The sequence below is a fragment of the Theropithecus gelada genome, chromosome 16 (assembly GCF_003255815.1).
Source record: "Theropithecus gelada isolate Dixy chromosome 16, Tgel_1.0, whole genome shotgun sequence".
Lineage (NCBI taxonomy): Eukaryota > Metazoa > Chordata > Mammalia > Primates > Cercopithecidae > Theropithecus > Theropithecus gelada.
The window spans coordinates 52,099,881-52,116,687 of record NC_037684.1 but is presented as its reverse complement, the minus strand read 5'-3'; the positions used below and the strand labels follow the sequence as shown (position 1 = coordinate 52,116,687).

Below are 16,807 nucleotides of genomic sequence, written 5' to 3'. Positions count from 1 at the left end.
TGGGAGGCTGAGGTGGGTGGACTATTTGAGGTCAGGAGTTCAAGACCAGCTTGGCCAACATGTTGAGACCCTGTCTCTACTAAAAATACAAAAGTTAGCTGGGCTTGGTGGTATGCGCCTGTAATCCCAGCTATTCAAGAGGCCGAGGTAGCAGAATCGCTTGAACCTGGGAGGTAGATGTTGCAGTGAGCTGAGATTGTGCCATTGCACTCCAGCCTGGGCGACAGAGTGGGACTCCATCTCAAAAAAAAAAAAAAGCAGCAGCCTGGGCAACATAGACCCCATCTCCAAAACCCCATCTCCAAAAAAAAGTGCAAACATTAGCCAGGCGCCGTATGTACGTCTGTTGTCCCAGCTGTTGGCAGGTTGAGGCAGGAGGATCGCTTAAGCACAGGAGGTCGAGGCTGCATTAAGCCATCAGTGTGCCACTGCGCTCCAGCCTGGACAACAGAATGAGACCCTGTCTCAAAAAAAACCCCCAAAAATAAAGGAAGCCTCACTTGCCACAGGAACTCCACAGGCAGAGTGATGCCCGAGGGTGGAGGTTGGCTCAAGGAGAGTCCCTGTGTCAGGCACACCTGCGGGGGCGCTTCACTGACCATGAACATTTTCATTACCAACGTGATTTTCCAAATACACTGCAAGCAGACAAGAGCCATTTTACTCTGAATGACATGGTGCAAGTTCTAGTGTGTATGGAAATGTTCAACCAGTGAAAAGGCTTTGGGTGCAGTGGAAAGATGAATTCCTTTTAGAAAACAGTATTAACAAAGAATAGAATGTAGGGAGCAAAACAAAACTCAGAAGAAAATAGAGGTAAATTCTTAACCTCTGGTAGAGGGAAGGAGACTTTGTATGCTTAAAATTGAGGGATAAAATATAGAAAAATTATGAATCTAATTTGTACATTTTTGTACATTTTTGTACATTTTGACTAAGATGTACATTTTTGTACAGAACTTATTACAAATACAAATGAAACAAATATTGTCAACAAATGGTTAACATTTGTAAACATAAGCTCTCATTCAAGTGGAGATCACTCTAGTGCACATGCAGAGAATATGAATGTTAAAGTGGTAATAGCCCAAACAAGTGTCAAATTAGCAAATGTTTTGAAAAATAGATGTTGCTGGAGTATAGTAAAAGCAGTTTGGCAGTTTGCATCAGATTTCACGAAAATATTTATAGCCTTGTAATTCCATTTCCAGAAAATTAGCATGGTGTACTAAGTACAGGAAAAGGTCAACAAATATTTTTTAAGTATAGACTATATACCAGACCCTTGAGTTGCCGGTGAGGGCTGCAGTGGGAACAAGAGAGATAAGGGTACAGCCTCATAGTTAAGCAGGGGAAGGCCGACATTCAGCGTCTACATACAGAATAATAAGTTATTTCTATGCAGTTGTAATAAGTGCTCTGAAGGGTAAAGGATACACACACATATACTGTACTGTATTGTTAATTTCAACAATTGGAGACAATATAGCTTATATAAATTAACCATATAGTTAATATGTATCAGTAGTATATAGCATATATATAGTAAAATGTCAAAGACGGCCGACAGGCAGGTTGCAGTTGCTCAGGCCTATAATCCCAGCACTTCGAGAGGCCAGGGTGGGAGGATTGCTTGAGCTCAGGAGTTCAAGGACAGCCGGGGCAACATAGCAAGACCCCCCCGCATCTCTACAAAATAATAAAAAGTATTCAGGTATGGTGGCCTACTCCTATAGTCCTAGCTGCTTGTGCCTCTGAAGTGGGAAGATCTCTTGAGCCCAGAAGGTTGAGTCTGCAGTGAGCTATGATGACATCATTGCACCACTGCACTCCAGCCTGGGCAACAGAGCAAGACCCTGTCTTAAAGACATTTATTGAGAGTTATCGCCCATAAAGATTCTTGAGGTAATAGCATTAAGATAAAACTGGGACACAACTCTTCAGGGCAGAACCATTCGAAAGAAAAGACTTAAAGAAGAAAGCACTAGAATGTTAATGCATGATATGTTTAGGTGACGGGACTTTGCTAAATTTTTTTCCTTTATACTTTTTTCTCTTTCTCAAATCTTGATGAAAATGTACTGGTTTTGCCGGGCGCGGTGGCTCAAGCCTGTAATCCCAGCACTTTGGGAGGCCGAGGCGGGTGGATCACGAGGTCAGGAGATCGAGACCATCCTGGCTAACATGGTGAAACCCCGTCTCTACTAAAAATACAAAAAACTAGCCGGGCGTGGTGGCGGGCGCCTGTAGTCCCAGCTACTCGGAGGCTGAGGCGGGAGAATGGCGTGAACCCGGGAGGTGGAGCTTGCAGTGAGCCGAGATCGCGCCACCGCACTCCAGCCTGGGCGACAGAGCGAGACTCCGTCTCAAAAAAAAAAAAAAAAAAAAGAAAATGTACTGGTTTTGTAGTAAAGATGGCCGTAAAGATATGTATTCAGGCCAGGTGCTGTGGCTCACACCTGTAATCCCAGTACTTCTGGAGGCTGAGGAAGGTGGATTGTTTGAAGTCAGGAGTTTGAGACCATCCTGGCCAACATGGTGAAACCCTGTCTCTGCCAAAAATACAAAAATTAGCGGTGTGTGGTGGTGCACGCCTGTGGTCCCAGTTCCTTGGGATGTCACAAAACACCAGAATTGTTCAAAGAAGCCACAATGTCTTTACCAAGAGTCCACATAAATAATTTGTCTTGAGCATGCTAATCAGAGGCCATGCCCACTACTAAGATGCGTTGTGGCCTTATGAAGGCGTGGCCCGACTGGGACTTATCGCTTACTCAGTTGTGTTTTCTGCTTTGCTCTCCTTAGCGACAGGATTCTGGGACAATGAAGAAGCTGCACATCACTGAAGAGGTTGGCGTGCCCATTTCCAGGAATGGCTCCACCCTGGGCCTGAAATCCCAGAACGGCTATGTTCCTCCAAAGCTGCCCTCAGGATCCCCTTCCCCCAAACTCCCCCAGACACCCACACACATCCCGACTATCCTAGATGACCCTGGAAAGAAGGTGAAGAAGCCAGCTCCTCCACAGCACTTTTCCCCCAGAACTGCTCAGGGGCTGCCTGGGACCAGCAGCTCGAGTAGCAGCAGATCTGGGAGCCAAAGGCAGGGCTCCTGGGACAGCAGGGATGTTGTCCTCTCTACCTCACCTAAGCTCCTGGCTACAGCCACTGCCAACGGGCATGGGTTGAAGAGGAATGACGAGAGCACTGGCCTCGACAGGAGAGGCTCCAGCAGCTCCAGCCCAGAGCACTCGGCCAGCAGCGACTCCACCAAGGCCCCCCAGACCGCCAGGAGTGGAGCGGCCCATCTCTGCGATTCTCAGGAAACAAACTGTTCCACCGCTGGCCACTCCAAAACGCCGCCAAGTGGAGCAGATTCTAAGACGGTGAAGCTGAAGTCCCCTGTCCTGAGCAATGCCACCGCTGAGCCTGCAAGCACCATGTCTCCTCCACCAGCCAAAAAACTGGCCCTTTCTGCCAAGAAGGTGGGTGTGTGGGGGTCTCGCCACTGCTGTGTATCAGGAGAGCTCCAAGAGTTGCTTGGTTGGGGTTTGGAGGGAGTGAGAACATTGTCCAGGGACTTTGGCCTACCTCATGTCAGAGGAACAAAGTGTCTTTTAGTCATTCCCAACTATTTGCAATTAAAGAATGGCTATCCTGGGGTGAAGGCAGTGTGGGGTGTTGAGAGAGCCCTGATGATCTGGTGATACTCATGTGACTCATGGAGGTTTGGGCAAGGTAGCAGTTCCCTGTTTTCACAGTAGGCGGAAGATCCTGACTGAACCCGAGGGAGGGTGAGCCCCACCAGCGCACTTCCCTAGCAGGGGTGGGACGGGCAGGAAGCGCAGAGCCGAGTGGGGTGCCCAGCACGTCTGCAGCAGGAAGCTTAGAAGGCAGCCACGGCACGAGGATGTGATTGTTGTGCTGAGATTTTTGTTTAAAATTTCTTCCTTTTTTTTGTTTCTAACCAAAAATACTTTTCTGGTTCTTCTTCTACCATTCCCCTGCCCCTCACCTCCCCTTTTTGTCTTCTTCTGTCCCCTCATCTTTCTTTCTGGGCTCTTTTGTTTCTATTTTCATTTTTTGTTACTTTTGTTTTCCCTCTTCACTCACGGAAACCTTTTTTAGACCACCAAGTTTTTATTTATGTCGATAACTGCAGGCCAGCACCCTGTGGAGGGCGACCGGCAATGACCTCCGTCCACCTCCCCCCTCACCATCCTCCGACCTCACCCACCCCATGAAAACCTCTCACCCCGTCGTTGCCTCCACTTGGCCCGTCCGTAGAGCCAGGTAAGCTTCGGGCTGGGACCTTCGGGGTGCCGACTGGTTCTCCCTGTGGTTGCGTGTGCTTGGCTGGTGAGGAGTTGGACGGATCACCAGCCTCACAGGACTGACAAAGCATTGGGCAGCCAGGAGGTACGGGGGGACGTCACCGACCAAGGTCCCCCTCTTCTGTGTTCCCCTGTGGTGAAGGAGCTTTGGGTAGTGAAGGCAGTTCAGCCTCTGCAGTCCCGATGTCTTAGTTCTGTCTTTGTTGGTGGTCTGTCTGCGACATCCATGTGATGACATGGTGTGCTGGAGACTGACCTGTCCTGTATCCCTACCAGCCCCATGACAGTACTTCCCAGTCGAAGAGAAAGGTGAGGTAAGGCCTTGGCGAGAGGCCTTGAGTGAGCTCGGAGTCCTGTGCATTTTTTCTGGGGTGTCTTGCTTGCTAGCATCATGTGGGTTAAGAACTGTCTCAGGGCTCTCGGGTTCCTCTGCACACACCTGCTGGAGATGCAGTCCCTTTCCTCTGCATATAGGCCTTGGTCCGCAGGGGCTGCCTGCGTCTGTTGGGTGCCTCGAGTGGCAGGAAGTTGAGAGTCACTGGTCAATGGCTGTCTGGAAGCCGGTGGGAGTGGGGAAGAAAGCAGTGAAAGATGGGGTGAGCCATGAGGCGGCCTGTGGGGACTGTACTGGGGACCTTGGCGCTGGGTTCTAGTTCTAGAATCTCCAGTGCTGCATGAGGGTGAGGTATGACTGTATGTCACCCACAGCCTCTGCCTTGCTCTCCTCTCACATACACACGCACAAAGACACTTCTACCCTATACCTAGCATAAGATTTGTGTGCGTGGGAGGGCCTTGAGTGTTTGGGTGTTTTTCGTTCCTTGCCTTATAAGCTTTTTTTGAAAAGATTCCAGAAGACAGGGTAATCAAACGTCGTGCGGCTGTCATGGCCCTTATAGTTTGTTTAGATGATGATGGGGGTCCCGTTTTCCTCAGGAACCCTGGGAGGTGGGCTTTGTGGTCGCAGCTCATTGACAAAGGAGAACATGGTGGTTCAGAGTGGGAAGTTAATTTTCCTAGGGACACATAGCTGGCAAGAGGGAGCTCAGAGAGCCTCACTGGGTTTGGCGCTAGATCCTGTCCCGGACATGCCTTGCTCATGATTCTGCTCTACACATCTGTGTCCCGCTTTCAGTGTCCTAATGATGCTAATGTGGAGGTGTCATTAGGGCCAACTCAACACTTGCCTGCCTTATGAGGCTCATTTCCTGCTTGGGAACACCCTGAGACTTTCAGAGGTTGGAGAATAAATCTTCACGGGATCTTTTTTTCTTCCTTACCATTTATTGTTTAGTGAAGGCTTCCTCCCTTAACACATTTGTATTAAAGATTTAAAATATTAGTGCTCGCAAAAATATCTGAACTGCTTGGTGACAAGAAACTAAGGCATGGAACTATTCTTATTAACTTTGCCTTATTAAAAGAAAAAAAATGACTTTTAAAATCATGTGTTGGCTTGCCTTTTTTTTTTTTTTTTTTTTTTTTTTTAAATCTTAGGGATCAATTATTTTAAGTTCCAGGGTACATGTGCAGGATGTAAAGGTTTGTTGCAGAGGTGCCATGGTGGTTTGCTGCACCTATTAACCTACCACGTAGGTAACTTTGCTTTTTTTTTTTTTTTTTTTTTGAGACGAAATCTTGCTCTGTCGCCCAGGCTGGAGTGCAATTGCGCGATCTCGGCTCACTGCAACCTCTGCCTCCCAGGTTCAGGCGATTCTCCTGCCTCAGCCTCCCAAGTAGCTGAGATTACAGGCGTGTGCCACCATGCCTGGCTAATTTTTGTATTTTTAGTAGAGATGGGATTTTACCTTGTTGGCCAGGCTGGTCTCAAACTCCTGACCTCAGGTGATCCGGCCACCTCGGCTTCCCAAAGTGCTGGAATTACAGGCATGAGCCACTGCGCCCGGCCAACTTTGCATTTAAATAGATGTCGAATTAATTGTTAGCTTTCTTTCAAACTTACGTGTAATTTAATGTGTATCTGAAAACTGCAGGGCAAAAGCCTTTTCAGATTTTTAGGTGAAAGGGAGGGGAGTGAGGGTGAACAGAAGGAACAGCTCTGCTGGGTCTTTCAGAACATCCTCTCCCTGTTTCCTGGCTGTCCCCACAGGGCTGTGTCACCTGCTCCCCAATCATCCAGCCGCCTGCAGCCCCCCTTCAGCCCCCACCCCACATTGCTGTCCAGTACCCCCAAGCCCCCAGGGATGTCAGAACCACGGAGCTGCTCCTCCTTCTCGACGGCCCTGCCTCAGGTCAACGAGGACCTTGTGTCCCTTCCACACCAGCTGCCAGAGGCCAGCGAGCCCCCCCGGAGCCCCTCTGAGAAGAAGAAAAAGACCTTCCTGGGAGAGCTCCAGAGGCTAGGCTCAGAGACGTGCCTCCCACAGCACATCAGGGAGGCCACTGCGGCTCCCCACGGGAAGAGGAAGAGGAAGAAGAAAAAGCACCCAGAGGACACAGCTGCCACCGCCCTGCAGGAGGGGCAGACACAGAGACAGCCTGGGAGCCCCACGCACAAGAGGGAGGGCCAGGCCCAGCTGCCCGCTGTCAGACGGCAGGAAGACGGCACACAGCCACAGGTGAACGGGCAGCCGGTGGGATGTGTTACGGACGGCCACCACGCGAGCAGCAGGAAGCGGAGGAGGAAGGGAGCAGAGGGTCTTGGTGAAGAAGGTGGCCTGCACCAGGACCCACCTTGGCACAGGTAAGGGCAGGAGCAAGGTGGCATCTGTGTACCTCTGCCAAGAAACGAAGCAAAACCACAGAATCTACCTCTAACCCCACGTAGGTATGATCTGGAAATGTAGTCTGCTTTTGTGGTTTTCTAAAATGTGAATATGTGAGCAAATGTCTCCTCTGGCCCGTTGTGGTGGCTGACACCTGTAATCCTAGCACTTTGGGAGGCTGAGGCAGGCGGATCACTTGAACCCAAGAGTTTGAGACCAGCCTGGGCAACACGGCAAAGCCCTTTCTCTACCAAAAACAAAAATTGGTTGGGCATGGTGGCACATGCCTGTGGTCCCAGCTACTCAGGAGGCTAAGATGGGAGGATGGTTTGAGCCCAGGAGGCGGAGGTTTCAGTGAGCTGAGATTGCGTCACTGCCCTACAGCCTGGGTGACAGCTAGACCCTGTCTTTAAAAAAAAAAAAAAAAAAAACACAAAAGACTCCTCTGATAAATACCAGTGGATTGGTCCTTGAAGTGACAGTGGTATGGACAGTAGTGTCCATCATTGTATGTGCAAAGCCGTCCAAGGATGCTGGATCAGGTGACCCAGGCCAGGCCAGACTCTGCAGTTTCATCAGGTCACAGTAGCCTGCACATTAGCCTCGACGGGCTTGGCTCAGTTAGGATGAGAAACATGACTGGTTTTCCCTCCATTGTCTCCATGGCTGCGTGTGGAGCGTCCACTAATGCGTGTTGGGGGAAGAATGTTGCAGGGAGCTCCGTGCACTGGGTCACAGCTGGGGTGGCACCTTCTCCATGTTGCAGGCGGGAGTCTGTGAGCTCCTGCTCCCCTTCCAACTTGCTCAGAGCTGACTGCTGCCTCTCACTTCCCAGCAGCTGCTCTCTTATGGGTGATGGTGATCCAGAGACCATGGAAGAGTCTCCAAGGAAAAAGAAAAAGAAAAAAAGAAAGCAGGAGCCACAGCGGGCGGTAGAAGAGGATGGGCATCTCGAAGTCCTGAGGAACACCAAGCCCCGAGATGCTGCTGTCCCCGAGTCCAGCAGCCACACGTCATCTGTGAATGGCTGGTGTCCTGGAGACCACATGGGTATGCACTGGGCGAGGGGTTGGGGACCGCATGGGTATGCACCAGGGGAGGGGGTGCAGGACCACATGGGTATGCATTGGGCGAGGGGGGTATTAGGGAGTGCACAAGCTGAGAGCAGTGCCTCCTGCATCTGAGCTTGGGAGGGTCTGGGAGAAGATGTGGAGGTCCCCGGGACCCTGCCAACCTTCACCCCCCCCCGCCACGAGTCTGTTCCCTTGGGTGATGGGGTTGAAGCTTCCTCCTGTGTCAAAAGCATTTGACTGAAAAACCCCATGGGAGCGGTTACAGCGCACATGAGGTTTAAAACATTCTGTGAACGCCAGTGGATCTTCTGATTCAAAGCTGTTCGTGTCTACAGCTTCTCATGGAATGACTCCCTGAACTCCCAGCCTGAGTTTTTTTCTGTGATGGTTGAACTTAGAAGAGTTGGGTTCAATCCTCCTCTCCCTCTATGTAGCTGGGCCTTTCAGAACATAGCATGGTGCGCTTGCTGTTGGGGACCTGTGTGCTGTGGCTGTCCTTGGGGCTGTCCAATTGGAGGGTCTTTTGTTTTCTTTAGGGCTGGCTGGGGCATGCCTTGGCAGGCACCTGCCACAGAACACATTTGTTAAGTGAAGGGAAGAAAGTCTTGGCTGCTTGGTATAGCGGGCCGAGTTTGAGTGAGGCCTCCGCTGCAGTCTGGAAGGTCTGATGGCAGTGCATCCAGGGGCCAGCAAGACCTTAGAGACTGATTTGTATTTATCCAACTCTTAAGAAAGGAATTTATCGATAAAAATGAAATAGTATGAAATAAATTGCAAAATGCGGGTGCTAGCAAGTGCCAACCATGTTTGCTGGCCAGCATGCTCTCAGAAGTACTGCACTAACATGGTGCCAGAGCCATGCTCCGTGCCATCTTTGGAGCAAAGCGGAGTTGGCTTGTTAATGCAGGAATTCAAGGGACATCACTTGAGCACTTGTAGTGCGCCAGGGTCCATGCCAGGTGCTAGTTGTGTGTCCTGAGCAGTGCGCCCTGCACTGCGCACTGGGGGCTGCATGGGCTCTGAGGGGGAACACCTGGCCCCATACACTCTCAGTCCTGTGCACCTGAGGAGAATGGCTAAATGAGCAGGATACCAGGCCCAAGGGCAGGAGGCGCAGCATGTTGGGAGCAGGCAGGCTACTCTGCATGGCCACGTCCCTGGGCTGTGGATGAGACGGGAATTATGGAAGCTACTGTGCAGGGGCAGGGGACACTTAGCCTGGAGCTCACTGAGGAATTAGAGGCAGGGAGAAATGAGGTTAGATTTGTGTGAAGGGAGGTGAGTATATTCCAGGGGCTATGTGGCTAGCTGGCCAGAGGACTAGTTCAGAAAGGGTTTCTAGAACCCGATGAGGGTGGTGAGTGCTCTCCTGGTCCCGACATGCTAGGTGGACCTGTGCAGTGTTGCTGACAGGGACCAGGTTACCCCTGGACAGGGCTTAAGAGGTCGGGGTCCCTGATGGCAGCAGCCAAGCTTGGCCATTCCCCCCACCCCTGTGGTCGTCCAGGTGTCAGGCTGGTTCTGGGCCACGGGCCTCTCCCTTAGGTGAAGTGGGTTCCATTTAGATCTAGTTTTCGTCCCTCCCTCTGTCAGACTGAGGACTTACCCTGGTGGTTAAAGGGGTTTTAAGGGTTTTTTTTTGCTTTTTAGCTTTTTGTTATTTTCCATGTTTTCTTTTTCATGAATTGACTTGGACAACCTTCTCTACTGTGTGAGATCATTAGTAAATTAAGCATGTAAGCATTAGTAAATAAACATTTAGGCTGGGCGCCATGGCTCATGCCTGTAATCCCAGCATTTTGGGATTACAGTTTGGGAGCACTTTGGGAGGCCAGTAGGAGTCCCCAGGAGTTTGAGACCAGCCTGGGCAACATAGTGAGACCCTGTCTTAAAAAAAAAAAAAAAAAAGGCATCCACTTACTGTAAGTTCTGCTATAATTTAAGGTGTGTGGTTGCTTCCCCAGTGGGTTATTTTAAACGTTTGTAAATGTTTCTTGGCTCCTCCTCTTGCAGGGCTGGGCCAGGCCCCTCCTGTGTCTTGGAATGGAGAGCGAGAGTCTGATGTGGTCCAGGAACTGCTCAAATACTCATCTGATAAAGCTTATGGGAGAAAAGGTACTGGTTTGGAGAAGGACTTCTGTTTGCCTTTGATTGGTTGGTTTTGGAGGAGGGAAGGGTGTGGAATGGATCCTGGTGTACTGTGAGTGTGGAGGGCAGGCATCGCTCGGCTTTGAGAATGGGAAGAGGAATCTCAACACTGGCTGGAATCCTCTTTAAACCCTCGGCCGTGGCACGAAGGTGGCTTCTGTCCATGGCAGGATCCAGAACAGCTGCTTCTGAGGGTTGGGGCAGGGTGAGGAACCCAGCACATGCTGGGTCTTGGGTAGGGAAGGGGCAGAGTGACCAAGCTCTTCCAACTTAGGTAATGTCACTTCTTACTCAGAGCATGTTTTTATTCAGACTTTGAGGCCGAATATGACATCTTTGTTTCTCAGACGAGGGCATGGTTTTAGAGAGAACTGAAGTCTGTGGCCGTGGTTTAGCGTTTAGCTAAGAGGGTGGTGTTGGGGGTTCTGTGCTGACCGACCACACACGGACGTCGAGCCATCTTCCTCTTGTCCTTCTGTTCACCACAAGGTGGCACTCAAAATTGTTGACTAATTATGGGTAGACTAGTTGGTAAATGACGCTCTTGAAGTGAAGCCTCAGGGTACCTGGGAACCTGCACTCGTGCTGAGCCCTGTGTCTGCCTGGTAGTTCTGACCTGGGATGGCAAGATGTCGGCGGTCAGTCAGGATGCTATTGAAGACAGCAGACTGGCCCAGACTGAGACCGTGGTTGATGACTGGGATGAAGAGTTTGACCGAGGGAAGGTATGATGTGTGATGCTGACCACAGGCTTGAGGTAGCAGGGCGGTGTGGCTCAGCTTAGGGCCGGGGCAGTTGGAGGTGGTGGCAGTGGCATGAAGTGGCTGAGCGCGAGAAGAGCCAGGCTGCCCAGGCCTGTCTGGGCATGTGGCCATGGACAGGGAATGCATCCTTGCAGCTTCCGCCCCTTCATCAGTAGGGGGACAGCAGGGCGCTGTGCGCAGGGGTCACTGTGAAGAGTGGGTCTCCAGAGAGCTCGCGAGAGCCTGGCCTGTGTGCAGGAAGCTGGTGACCTGCATGCAGTATGGAGCCCCGTGGGCCAGGAAAGAGCCCTTTTTGGGAACTGTGATGCCTGTGATTCTTGGTCTAGGAAAAGAAAATTAAAAAATTTAAGAGAGAGAAGAGGAGAAACTTCAACGCCTTTCAGAAACTTCAGACTCGACGGAACTTCTGGTCTGTGACTCACCCAGCGAAGGCTGCCAGCCTCAGCTATCGCCGTTGACTGTGCCTCTGTGGAAGGAGGTTGGTTCTGAGGGCGTGGGTGTGCGGGTGAGGTGGGGGTGTGTGTGCTGTGTTTGTGTACAGGGGGTGTGGTGGGGTGTGGCATGCATATGTGTGATGCATGTAGGCTATGTATCTGGCACATGTGTGTTGGGTGGTGTATGTCTGGTGTGGACACGTCTGTGGTGTGTGTCCTAGTCACTTGAATGGAGAAGGGTATGTGTGGGATGCGTGTGTATAAGGGGGTGCGTGTAGTGTGTATTGGGTGTGGGGTGCGTACACCTGGCATCTGTGGTGTGTGTCCTGGTCACTTGGAGAAGGGCATATGTGGGGTGTGTGTAGGATGTGGGTAGTGTATATATCTGGCACGTGTCCTAGTCACTTGCAGAAGTGTGTGGGGTTTGCCAGCCGCATCGAGATGCCATGCATTGGGTTCCTGGGTTGGACTCATACCCAGGGATGGCAGTGGGAAGATTGTGGTCCCGTTTCTCTCTGTCAGGACTGCTGTGCTTTGTTCCGCAGCCTCCTGGAGACAAGGCGTCCCTTCCTGGGAGCTGTCCGTCTGGACCTGAGGGAGCTCTCTGTGTGGGCTCTGCTGCGCTGTGAGCCTGCCACGGTAGGAGCTCTCCCGGTACTAGTGTCCACAGACCACCCGACGTAGAGGCTTTGAGGCTTCTCTATATCGGAACCTCTTTGGTGACATTCCTGACCAGCCCTGCGAGAGAAACGACAGTGTGTGTGTGAGCAGAGGTGGCTGCACGCCTGCTGGACATCTTCGCCGGGCTGTGCCTTCTTGTGTTCATAGACGGTGGTCTGTGCTGGCAGAGGCTGCTCCCCCTGGGTTGGGGCTATCGAGAGAGTGGGGGACGGTGGCCACACGTCCCCCAGGTGATCTCCTGGTGCATGGCTGGTGGCTCTTGGCGAGCCATCCCTTGCTCCTCAGGGCTGGCGCCACCGTTGTGTCTGAGCCCACCCTCCCCTGCTTCCTCGGTGGGGCCCCTTCCACTGTTGGCCTTACCTGTCCTCAGAAAGGAAGAGCCGACTCCACCCAGCCAGCTCTCCCTTTTATGGAACTCGAGAGGGTGGCCCTACTGTGCAGCCCTTCCTTGTGAGCAACTCTCAACTGTCCTGGAGAGCAGAGGCTGTTTGGGGTCGGAGGAGGCCTCGGTATTACCTGCGAATACATCTGCTTTCCAGGCTGCTATTTATTCTGAGACGACTGTGCTGTAGCTTCCCTTGCAGCTGCAATACCCCACAGGTCTTCACTGAGGTGGAGGCCTTGGGGTAGAATTCTCCATTTATTTTACTACTTAATACAAAACATTTATTTTTGATCAGTCCTGTGGCTTCCATTAGCAATATGTTTCCTTTCCCAAATATGCAAATAGTGGCTTTGTTTGCTCAATTTTGTGAGTGCTTTGGAATTTAAATGATTGTATAACTCAAGAAGATTACTTTTCTATCTTGCTTAAGCTGTGCCTGCCAACTTGTAATTTAATAAATACAGGAAATCCTCAGAGAAGGTGATATTTTCAAGAAAAAGACAAATGCCCTCATAGTAGTGGGAAGTGTGAAGGTGACCGTGAACATCCTTCCTTGTTGGGTCTGTCCCCGTCCTTTCCTCCCGGAGTCGTCGCAGGTGGAGATGGACGTGGTGTTGGACTTACATCTCCTTCAATGTGGCTCTGCTGGGCCAGAGGCGTCCTGCTGTCCTGGGTGGCTGCCTCACTGTCTGCACCTCCTCTCCCTGAAGCAGCTTAGCATCCTGCCTTCATGCTTGGGGCCTGGGTGGTTACTGCTGTGTAGATGGAATTGCTTTTTTCATATGGGAAGATACATTTTTTTTTCCCCATGTGGGTGAGTGTCTCTTTGGATTTTCTTCTGTTTTTACATTTCACTTAGAAGGGCGGGAGAGAATCAAGCTCCTGTGGCCACCTCTGTCCCAGCAGCAGTGAGTGGAGGTCTGCCTTGAGCTGGTCAGGGTGCCCTCTGCTCTCCTGCAGACCAATCTCTGAATGTTTAAAGATGAGGGCCCGGCTTCTGTGCTCTGGCTTCGTAACTTATCTGGGAGGGAAAGCACATGCCTTCACGGGCAGGGTATGTTCCTTTTCTTCTCGGGGTGGTGACTTGCATTCCTGTGTGAACTGTTCCCTCTGCCATGTTTTTCATGTGATGTTCTACAGTTGAAAATATTAGTTGTCTGCTAGCACAGAATTTATCTCCTTTTCTTTCTCTTCTCTCCTCCAAATCAGTCTCTTCCCTTCTCCACTAGACAACTGTAAAACTTTTTCCTGAGGAACATACATTCGTTAACTCTTGGGCAGTGGTGAGCACGAGACGACTTTCTGCAGTGTTTATCAGTGTCGGGTAGAGTCACGTCCCTTCCCTCCAAAGAAGTCATCAAGCAGACAGGGAAGGGAAAGATGAGGCCCAGAAAAAAGATGAGGCCCAGAAAAAAGATGAGTTCAAATTCTAGGTCACGTGCACGTATGTAAGTAAATATCGATAACCCAAGCCTATGTCGTAGCAGTCACTTGGTTGACTTAGGATCTGGGTCTGTTTAATTTTGTGCTTGGGAATGGAACTGGAGGGAGTGGGGCCTGCGTACAGCAGCTGCCTCTCCTGGGTCCTCTCACTCACCTGCCCTGTGTCCTGGTTGCATGGCCGTACCTGTCTATATGCAGAGGTCTGTGTCCCGTCCTCTGCACCTCCTCTCTAGGGGCCTGGGAGCCCCACATGTTGCCACGATCTTGGTGCAATAAAATACTCTGTTTTTGTGAGTTCTGGGTCTTTGTTTTTTCATTTGATTTTTTTTTTTTAAAGGTACATCCCCACCAGGGTCTCGCTGATTCTACCTGTCCTGGAAGTTGAGGTTGGGCTAGGAGGGGCAGGTAGGTCCCTGCAGGGAGCCCAGTGTCCAGGAGGTTACATTTGGCAAGAGCAGCCCTAGTGAATGGGTGACCAAGAGGCCGAATGACCAAGAGGCCGAATGCACCCTGGGGCGCAGGCGGGTTGCAGTGCCTCGGGTCCTGTTGAGAATGCTGCTCTGTAGCTCTGTTACCTGATGTGTGTGGCTCCCCACTTCTCCCTTCAGCAACTTGGAAGCAAGCAAGCTTTCTCCACCCCAGTGTGTCCACCAAACACAGGGCATCATGTTTTCGCTTCTCTTTAGGGGCTTGGCTGGACACCCCAAAATGAGGACAGCCAAGTAAGAACAAGTGAGGTGAGGCAGCTCCTGGACCCAAACCAAAGGGGTGGCGGAGTGGGGCACACTGCTGACCCAGAGGCCTTCCTGCCAGCCAGGCTGTATCTGAAGGCATTTGCGTTGTAGTCTGGGCAACGGTTGAGGGGGTTCTGAGGCTTGGAGAGGTGGTGATCTGACACCAACGCTGGGTGCAGTGGTTACATGGGTGAGGCTGTGGTTTTTCCATTATTATTTTTTTTCATTTTCTTTTTCTTTTTTTTTTTCCAAACAGTGTCTCCCTTTGTCACCTAGGCTGGAGTGCAGTGGCATGATCTCCGCTCACTGCAACCTCTGCCTCCCCGGTTCAAGCAGTTCTCCTGCCTCAGCCTCCCAAGTAGCTAGGAGTACAGGCACGTATCACCACGCCTAATTTTTGTATTTTTAGTAGAGACAGAGTTTCACCATGTTGGCCAGGCTAGTCTCTAACTCCTGACCTTATGATCTGCTTGCCTCGGCCTCCCAAAGTGCTGGGATTCTAGGCGTGAGCCACTGCACCTGGCTAATCTCCATCTCTTGACCTCGTGATCCACCCGCCTTGGCCTCCTAAAGTGCTGGGATTCCAGGCATGAGCCACCGTGCCCGACAGGCTTTTCCATTCTTAACTGCCGTTTACCAAACACTAGGGCCACTTCTGGGTGAGTGTAAAAGTGAACACACGCAGAGTCCCACCGGCAGGACTGACGGCTCCAGGGCAGGGCGAGCGCTGTTAGGGAGATGCCGGGAGGCCATGAGGAGCCTGTCATGAGCTCTGCCTGATGCACCGTCTGGTGAGGTGACATTCTGAAAGGGGGTTGGAAGTGGGAGCCGGCCAGCAGGACTCAGCTGGCTAACCGTAAGTCAGGTGCAAAAGTGCAGGGCAGGTTTTGGTTGACAGTTTGGGCAAGAAGGGTTACCAAGGTCTGATGTACCAAGGTACTCCTGAGGCTGATAGTGGATTCCAGGATGTCTGATGGCCTGAAAGGCGGCCAGTGGAGCACAGAGGACAGCAGGTGAGGATGACCAGCCACTAGGTTGGCTGAGAAGTGGCTGAGGCTAGAGCTAAGAGATTGGCATTAGTAGCAGAGGCTAGAAGTGAGGTCACTTGGATATTTAGGAGATGGTCTCACTCGAGGTGAGGTGGCAGATATGGTGGAAGGTTCTGGGTGGAGTTTAAGATGATTTCTGCTGGCCGGGCGCGGTGGCTCAAGCCTGTAATCCCAGCACTTTGGGAGGCCGAGACGGGCGGATCACGAGGTCAGGAGATCGAGACCATCCTGGCTAACACGGTGAAACCCCGTCTCTATTAAGAAATACAAAAAACTAGCCGGGCGAGGTGGCGGGCGCCTGTAGTCCCAGCTACCCGGGAGGCTGAGGCCGGAGAATGGCGTGAACCCGGGAGGCGGAGCTTGCAGTGAGCTGAGATCCGGCCACTGCACTCCAGCCTGGGTGACAGAGCGAGACTCCGTCTCAAAAAAAAAAAAAAAAAAAAAAAAAAAAGATGATTTCTGCTGGGTTGGTTAGTTGGGTTTAGAGGCCAAGTGGTAGCCAGGGAAGCAGGTGGCTCACTGATGGTTTCAGGAAGGCCTTTAGGTGGTGAGATTCAATCTGACACAGTTGATGTGTTGGCATGTTACCAGAATGGAACCCAGGGAGAATCCTAGGCATGGGAAGTAGGCAGTGGGTGGGCTCCGAGTCTTCCAGTTAGGAAAAAGCCCAGGTGTCTGGACACTGGGCAATCAGGTGGGCATCCATTTGTCTCTAACACACTATTAGGGCTCATTTTAACTGTGACAGTGACCTTCAGGCCACTTTAACACTGGATGGTGCTGTGAGAATTGCTGCCTCGAGTCTTGGTAGCTTGGACAACCTCAGTGCAGATGAGGATGTGAGTACACCGAGGGGGTGGTGGTAAAGGAGAACTGTGGGCACACAGGTCACGTGACATGCAGAGGGGCAGCTTTCTGTGTCGTATCACCTGAGCTGACTCCCAGGAGCTCACACTCTTGCCTGCAGGTGGCCCTGCTGCTGCTTCGTGCAGATCCCAGCTTGGCTTGGCCCCCTGCTCCTTCCACATCTGGACTGGG

The 16,807-nt window shown here is 51.4% G+C and overlaps 1 protein-coding gene across 5 annotated transcripts in view; it reads left to right on the top strand.

Annotated features, from left to right (window-relative positions):
* The window catches only part of USP36 (ubiquitin specific peptidase 36), a 45,025-nt gene extending 30,745 nt beyond the window's left edge, over nucleotides 1–14,280 (top strand). For 3 of the 5 annotated variants that reach the window (XM_025361990.1, XM_025361988.1, XM_025361989.1), the window contains 8 exons: nucleotides 2,806–3,483; nucleotides 4,161–4,291; nucleotides 6,443–7,036; nucleotides 7,894–8,108; nucleotides 10,145–10,246; nucleotides 10,889–11,004; nucleotides 11,370–11,521; nucleotides 12,023–14,280. In XM_025361990.1, the coding sequence (XP_025217775.1) occupies nucleotides 2,806–3,483; nucleotides 4,161–4,291; nucleotides 6,443–7,036; nucleotides 7,894–8,108; nucleotides 10,145–10,246; nucleotides 10,889–11,004; nucleotides 11,370–11,501 (1,968 nt within the window). In that variant the 3' untranslated portion in view covers nucleotides 11,502–11,521; nucleotides 12,023–14,280. The remainder of the gene's footprint in view (nucleotides 1–2,805; nucleotides 3,484–4,160; nucleotides 4,292–6,442; nucleotides 7,037–7,893; nucleotides 8,109–10,144; nucleotides 10,247–10,888; nucleotides 11,005–11,369; nucleotides 11,522–12,022) is intronic. The other 2 variants (XM_025361991.1, XM_025361992.1) reach the window with 1 other exon arrangement.
* The last annotated feature ends 2,527 nt before the right edge of the window (nucleotides 14,281–16,807 follow it).